The sequence below is a fragment of the Otolemur garnettii genome, unplaced genomic scaffold (genome assembly GCF_000181295.1).
Source record: "Otolemur garnettii isolate 467f Iridium unplaced genomic scaffold, OtoGar3 scaffold00001, whole genome shotgun sequence".
Lineage (NCBI taxonomy): Eukaryota > Metazoa > Chordata > Mammalia > Primates > Galagidae > Otolemur > Otolemur garnettii.
Window position 1 is genome coordinate 24,474,650 of NW_003852396.1, and position 7,827 is coordinate 24,482,476.

A 7,827-nucleotide genomic window follows, 5' to 3' on the forward strand; every position below is an offset into this window, starting at 1 on the left:
CAACACCCGGCTATTTTTTGGTTGCAGCCATCATTGTTGTTTGGCGGATCCGGGCTGGGGATTCGAACCCGCCACCTTAGGTGTACGTGGCTGGCGCCTCAGCTGGTTGAGCTATAGGCGCCGAGCCACACAGGATTTCTTAATTAAAGTTTTAATTGCTTCAGTAGATGATGTAGGATGGGGTAGGGCTTAACCAAATTAGGGATTTCAGTGAAGGTTTTCTAAGGAAAATGATAATTGAACTTAGACCTTAATATCTTAAGGCTTGGTAGGAAATTAACCAAAGGGGCTGTTAAGAGTGGGTAGAAAAAACATTCTAGGGAAAAGGAATAGCATGTGCAAAGTTCTATTGGTAGAAAGACACACTAAGGCAGGAACAGTGGTTCTTAAAGTGTGGTTCTTAGCGACCCTTTGAAGCGGACTGTGGGATTCTCCCTTTTCAGTTGTATATCTCTAAGAGACTAGATTTTCTTCCTATACTTAAGAAAAAACAATGTATCATCTCAGATCAACTGCAAAGTAGAGTTGAGTAATTATTGTAGAGTAACTAATTGTAGAATTAGTAAATGCCTAAAAGTCTTTTAGTTTGTATTTTTTAGAGACAGGATCTCACTATGTTGTCCAGGCTGGATTGGAACATCTGCGCTCAAGCGGTTCTTCTACTTTAGCCTTTCAAGTGGCAGGGACTACAGATGCACGCCTCTAAGCCTGACTTACATTTTTATTTTAATTTCTAACATAATTAATACTGCTTGCTATATTTTGGATGTGGTTTGTCCCTGTCAAAACTCAGGTTGAAATGTTTTTGTCAATGCAGCAATGTTAGGAGATGATGGTATCTATAAAAGGCAATTAGATCATTAAGATGGATTTCTTAGTGGATTGGGCTAGTTCTTTTGCAAGTGTATCCTTTCTGTCTGGCACATTATGATATTTCAGGCTCATCTTGTTCTTTCTCTGCTCTAGCCCTGGAATTAGCCTTTCTCTAAGAAGCCCTGCTTCCTTTCACAGGCACATTGTATTTATAAACCAAGAGCTGGACACTGTGTAGGCTCATTACTACTAGAGTATTTGCTGCTTTTAGGTCCTCTCAGTGGACCGAGCTAGAAGAGATAAGTACACGTGTTTACATCTATTTATTTCTATCTCTAAATGTAATTCAAACCCAACATCACAATGTTCATTCCAATTTTTTTCTCTACATACTATATACTTATAACTTCCTTCTTAGACAATATTAACCTTAATATGTTTATCTGTTTGATACCTCTTCCTTTGTTCAGTTGTGTGTGTGTGTGTGCATGTGCGCGACATACAAAAGGTGTTGATGGCCTAGAATGCTAATCATATGAATTGGTTATTGATGTAGTAACACTGTATTTATTAAGCAATAATTAGCTAGAGAATAGTGATACTTGGGAGTAACAGTACATATACTGTATATGTAATGATAACAGAATTAAGTATTGTAGAGCTTTTTAAGTACTTAAGTTTCACATGCCTGTCGTTGAAGATAGTGTACAAAGTTTTTCAAAATTAGAAATTTTTTTTGCAGGTAAGTGGGGAGATGAGATCTGGATTGAGTGAGTTGTAAGGAGACTTGGATTCTAATATCAGCTATCCACTAACTCATCTGTGTGCCATTAGGCATATCATTTAACTCTGTCATTCTTCTCCTATGAGATAGGGGATTGTCAAACTAAGGCAAGATAGAAAGGATAGCTGGTTACTGAGTACTTGCAGAGCCTGTGAATTCCAATGTTAGAGTCACAGAAAGAGCAACAGAGGGAGGGAGGGGCAAGAGTGGAGAGGGGAGAAAGAGAACCTAGTTATGTGAAATAAGTGATTTCATTTATATGCATAGATAGAAAATCCTGGACATCCCAAAGTTGAAGGGAATATCTAAAGAAACACATATTAGTCGTTGTATATGTAGTTACATGTATGAACTCATATATATGCTTTACATGTGACCTTCCTTACTGTTTTTGATTACAGCTAGCTGATATTCATATTATATGTTATAATACAGTATAAATAATCAAGATTTTTCACATTTATATTTCTCTTTGAGTCAGGTATTAGTGTTCCCTCTATATGGATGTGGATGCTGAGGCTCTGAGGAGAGGTCCACTTACTTGCCTGATGTTAAACACCTAGTGAGATGGAATTTAATTTGAAGCTAGGTCTTTTTAAGAAAGATCTTTTATATTGTGGAAAATTTCAAATTTACTCTTACTTTTAGTTCTGAATGTATATTCCACAATTAGTTATACTTTTCAATCTTTTTAAATTTTATTTTCCCTTCTCTCACTTTTTATTGTTGTTGTCTGCTATAGCATTTTAAAATAAATCCCTGATATCATGTTACTTAAATCAGTATTTGTATCTAAGAATGTATTTTTTTTTTTTTAATATAGCAATGGTGCAATTATTGTTGGGGTTTTTGTTTGTTTGTTTGTTTGTTTGTTTTGACCAAGTCTCACTCTGTCTGCCTGGGTAGAATGCCATGGCATCATCATAGTTCATAGCAACTTCAAATCCTAGCATTCTGGGAAGCCGACATGGGTTGATTGCCTCAGCTCAGAAGTTTGAGAACAGCCTAAGCAAGAGCAAGACCAGGGGTCCTTAAATTTTTTAAACAGGGGGCCAGTTCACTGTCCCTCAGACCGTTGGAGGGCTGGACTGTGGGCCCTGGAACGAATCAGCTGCTAAGCAGGACAGGCAGTGGCAGCAAAAACACCCAGCAGGCTAAATGTCCTTAGCGGGCCACATGTGGCCTACGGGCCATAGTTTGAGGACACCTGAGCAAGACCCTGCCTCTACTAAAAATAGAAAAAAATAAAACTAAGCTGGGTGTAGTGGTACATACCTGTAGTCCCAGTTGCTTGGGAGGCTTAGGCAAGAGAATGGCTTGAGCCCAAGACTTTGAGATTACTGTGAGCTGTGACAGGCAATCTACCCAGGGTGACAGAGTGAGACTCTGTCTTGGAAGACAAACAAATAAACAAAAATACAGGTGAGAAGAGTTAAGATGAAAAATATTAGTAGTTGACAAGGATATGGCACACCTGAAAAATATTAAATGTTGACAAGGATATGGCACAGTTGAAACACTTGTGCAGCACTGGTAGAAGTGTAAATTAGTACAATCATTGTGCAAAACTATTTGGCAGTATGTTCTTAAGTCGCATACTTAAGGGTTAAGAGTCAAGTTGTCCTTTGACTTAGCAATTCCACTCCTAAGTGTATAACCAACAAAAATGTGAACATGTATACCAAAAGCCACATGCAAGAGTATTTATAGTAGCATTAATCAAAATACCCAAATACTAGAAATAATTCCATCAACAGAAAGGCTAAATCAATTTTAGCATACTTACAAGTGAATACAGGTGACACTGTGTGCCATACCATGGATGAATCTCCCGAACATAATATAGTAAGCAAAAGAAGCCAGATACTGTTTTATAAGATACAAAAACAAGCACAGTGAATCTATGTGTTAGAAGCCAAGAGAGCAGCTGTTAATATTTTTGGTGGTGGTGAGGTGGTAGGGTAGTTTTTGGGAGGGGGCACATGGGATGTTTTGGAGTGTTGGTTATGTAGTATTTATGTAGGTCAGCGGTTCTCAGCCTGTGGCTCGCAACCTCTTTTTTCCATTTGTAGCACCATGGCGATTAGGAAGGTTGAGAACCACTGATCTAGGTGCTTGTTAGGTATGTATATGCACTTTGTGAAACTTGAGCTGTGTACTTAAGACTTCTGCATATTTCAGTATAAACATTAAAAGTTTGATAACTATGTACATTTTTGTCTTGTTTTAAAATTTGATAGCAAATAAATGCCATTCAGTGACAAATTTTAAAGTACCTGCATAACATGACGTTGGACAGACTGCAGTGAGAAGATAGTTAGAAATCATCCCTAAAGTTGATGCAATGCTTTTGTTTCTGGTTTTGTATTTGTTTGTTTTTAAAAGTATCTTAGTAATGTCTTTTTGATCTCTCTCTCTTTTTTTTATTAATATAGCACCTCACAGATACCTCTCATGGTGTAAGAAATAAGTGCCTACAATTACTTGGCAATCTTGGGTCTTTGGAGAAAAGTGTCACAAAAGATGTAGAAGGCTTAGCTACCAGAGATATCCAGAAAATTATAGGGGATTACTTCAGTGACCAAGAGCCACGTGTCAGAACAGCAGCTATAAAAGCCATGGTAAAAATGATTCTGGAAGCTAATTTGGGATAGTTTTCATTTTGGGTTTTTTTTTTAAAGGTCATGACTAGTGCTGTCTTAGGTATATTCTGAATCCCCTCAACATACACCCTATGTACACTTTCAGGAAGGATTAGTGGCATTATGGAACTCACTATTACACATTTCTGTATAACAAATGTGCTTTTCTTTGGGATTCTCTGGAAGCTTTCATCTGTACTTCTGAAACATAGAAGGTACAACCTGAACCTGTTATTAGTATAATCCAGGTGTTCTCAAACTACGGCCCGTGGGCCACATGCAGCCCGCCGAGGACATTTATCCGGCTCGCCAGGTGTTTTTGCCACCACTGCCGACTTAGCAGCCGACTTGTCCTGGGGCCCACAGTCTGGCCCTCCAACGGTCTGAGGGACAGTGAACTGACCCCCTGTTTAAAAAATTTGAGGACCCCTGGTATAATCCCTTCAGCAGAAAGGGATGTGACTTGATGTTAGTAACAGGAAGAGATGGTGTTAGCCATCTCTTCCTTAGCCTTCAGATCATTATTTTATTTTCTGAGACAGAATTTCACTGTGTCACCCTAGGTAGAGTGCTGTGATGTCACAGCTCACAGCAACCTCAAACTCTTGGGCTTCAGCAGTTCTCTTGCCTCAGCCTCCCAAGTAGCTGGGACTGCAGGTGCCTGCCACAACGCCTGGCTAATTTTTTTGTTGTTGTTGTTGCCGTTTTTATCGTTGTTTTAGCTGACCTGGGCCCAGTTCAAACCCACCAGCCCCGGTGTATGTGGCCAGCACCCTACTGACTGAGCTACAGGCACTGTCCTACAGATACTTTTTTTTAATGTAATGATTTTTCTTCCTTTGGGTAGACATCCACTAGTAGGATTGGTTTCTTATTTAAATAGCACTGGTTTTGACTAAGGGAATTGTCAGTGTGCTATAATAGGCGAAAATATGTGAGATTAAAGGGAAACATTAGAAATATTGATGTTTTTCTCCCAAACATTTAAACTGTGTTTTTATTATCTAGTTGCAGCTCCATGAAAAAGGACTGAAATTACATCAAACGATTTATAGTCAGGTACCTTAAATTATTATCATCTGGAATGGGAGGGGAGTTATTATGAAGCTGGGAGGATGGTACTTTGTTTTTAGAATTTGAAAACATGAGGAATGTCGCAGGCTGATAGTGGCAACATTAACTGGGGTGATTGTGAGATCATATTCAGAACATTTTTTCAGGAAGAGAATGGGGGGTAGGCAATTATGTAGCACTAATACATATGAGACAGACTTTTAGCAGGATTTAAGTAGCTCAATATCAGAAGAGCTTAGTATTTAGAATAAGGAGAGCAGTAGTCTTGCTGATCTCTGCTTGGGCTAGACATTAAGTTATTTCTGAGCGCCACACTTAACAAACTAGAGAGAATGGTGACCAAGACCCAGGGATCACATGAAAAGATATCATATGATATATTATTAATAAAGGCTTAATGAAGTTATGGAAAAGCTGATTGACAGCCTAACCAAAATGTCTTACAAGTAATATTTCTTTTGGACAATAATTGGATGAATCTGGCGACAGACAATCTAAATCCATGCTCAGAGATCAGATTTTATCAGGCTGCCAAAATGGTTTTATTTCAAGGGAAGATGGCAATTAGCAAAGCCCCTATAACTGCTATGTAAGCCAGGTTTATTCTTTTACAAAAATGAAGCAAAATGGATCCAGAACGCTTGCGTTGGTGTGACCATCTTTTCTCTTCCTATTGGAAAACTATGTGGGAAGCAAAATAATTAAAGGAAACTTGGAGAAGACAAAGAAAAGTTAGTTGGCTGATTCGGGTGTTTAGTGGTCTAAGACAGTATCAGTAATCTAGGGAAGCATTAATGAAACCTCAAGGGAGTGAAGATGGAATGATTGTGTGGGATTTGAGATATATGGTGGACTGTGGTTCCACAATGAGTTCAGTTTTGATTATGTGGAGTTTGAAAGATTGATGAGGCATCTATGAAGAAAGTTATAGGCTAAAAGTAGTTATGAAGGTCTGGAGATGAGGGAAAATTATAGTTGCAAGTGGAAGAGTGAGTGAATTGAAACAGAGGCCAATGATTTTAGACCAAAGTAAACAGAAATATGTGCTTTGATTTTTATAGGCAGCGAGGGTTGGGAGGGTGGGAGGGGGTGGCATCTTTGGTTTTGAACCTTTAAGAGTAGTACTGTGGGCTCCCAGTAAGCTTTGCTAGGTATGATGCCATTCTAGATGGTCTTTATGCTGTGGTCTGAAGGCAGTCTCTGGTTCTGCTTTCAGACCTGGGGAAGAAGGGCTCACAGTCAGAATATAGCCAGAGCAGCTGACACGGCTGAGCATTCTTTGTTGGGCAGAGGTTTAATAAGTTAAAACCATCCACAAGTATTTTGTTTGGCATCCTTATCCAGCTACCCTATCTTCATTTTGAAAATAGTTTGAACATTTCCTGTAAGGACACAGAACTAACAGACTTTTGGAAACCTTCTTTTCAGGCCTGTAAATTGCTCTCTGATGACTTTGAACAAGTGCGCAGTGCTGCGGTCCAGCTCATCTGGGTTATCAGTCAGCTCTATCCTGAAAGGTAAATGTGGGCGGAAGCCAGCTTTTGTTCATTGCTAAGCCATTTTTCTCTTCTCACCTGGCAAAAAGCCCATCTTTAGAAAAGGAATGTTGGTTAGATTTTTAGAAGGCATCGTGAAATAGGAGGAAAGCACAGGCCCCGAAAATCAGGGTGCCTGGTCCTTGTTTTTGATCTCTGATAGGAATTTTCTGTGTACCCTGAGAAAGACACTTTACTTCTCTGGGTCCCAGTCTTCTCATCTGTAAGTGAAGAAAATAGGATATCACGCAGCGCCTGTGGCTCAGTGGGTAGGGCACCGGCTCCATATGCCAAGGGTGGCGGGTTCAAACCCAGCCCCAGCCAAACTGCAACAACAAAAAATAGCCAGGCATTGTGGCGGGTGCCTGTGGTCCCAGCTACTTGGGAGGCTGAAACAAGAGAATCACCTACGCCCAGGAGTTGGAGATTGCTGTGAGCTGTGATGCCACAGCATTCTACCAAGGGCGATAAAGTGAGACTCTGTATTTACAAAAAAAAAAAAAGAAATTAGGATACCTTTCTTTAGTGCTTTTCAGCACGTTAAAAAAAAAAAAATCTTTAGAGTTATTGGGACCCATTTTAATTTGGTTTGGGCCAAATGCCAGATAAGGATACCAGCTGAGTTTGAGAATAATGTTCCCTTATGTACAGTTTTCCTGGTTAAAAATGTTTTCACAGCAATTAAACCATTGATTATCAGAGGTTATTTGAGGTAGAAATACAAATATTATTTATTCTATTTTATAAATGATCTCCTTCCATAGGGAAAAAAGATGTTTTTTCTTCCTTCTTAAACTGCAAAAATTGGAAAACTAGAATGAGTTAATAAACCTACAGGAGTAGACTCCATTTGTAGTTTTTAAGATTTAGACATATATACAGATTAAGACTAATTGGAGGCTCGGCGCCTATAGCTCAACTGGCTAAGGCGCCAGCCACGTATACCTAAGGTGGCGGGTTCGAATCCCCAGCCCGGACC

General features: G+C 39.3%; 1 protein-coding gene across 1 annotated transcript in view; it reads left to right on the forward strand.

Moving 5' to 3' along the window:
* Window positions 1–7,827, forward strand: part of INTS4 (integrator complex subunit 4) — a 99,832-nt gene that overhangs the window by 27,306 nt on the left and 64,699 nt on the right. Inside the window, exons 5-7 of the mRNA XM_012802973.2 lie at window positions 4,033–4,218; window positions 5,248–5,298; window positions 6,742–6,830. Of these exons, the coding sequence (XP_012658427.1) occupies window positions 4,033–4,218; window positions 5,248–5,298; window positions 6,742–6,830 (326 nt within the window). The remainder of the gene's footprint in view (window positions 1–4,032; window positions 4,219–5,247; window positions 5,299–6,741; window positions 6,831–7,827) is intronic.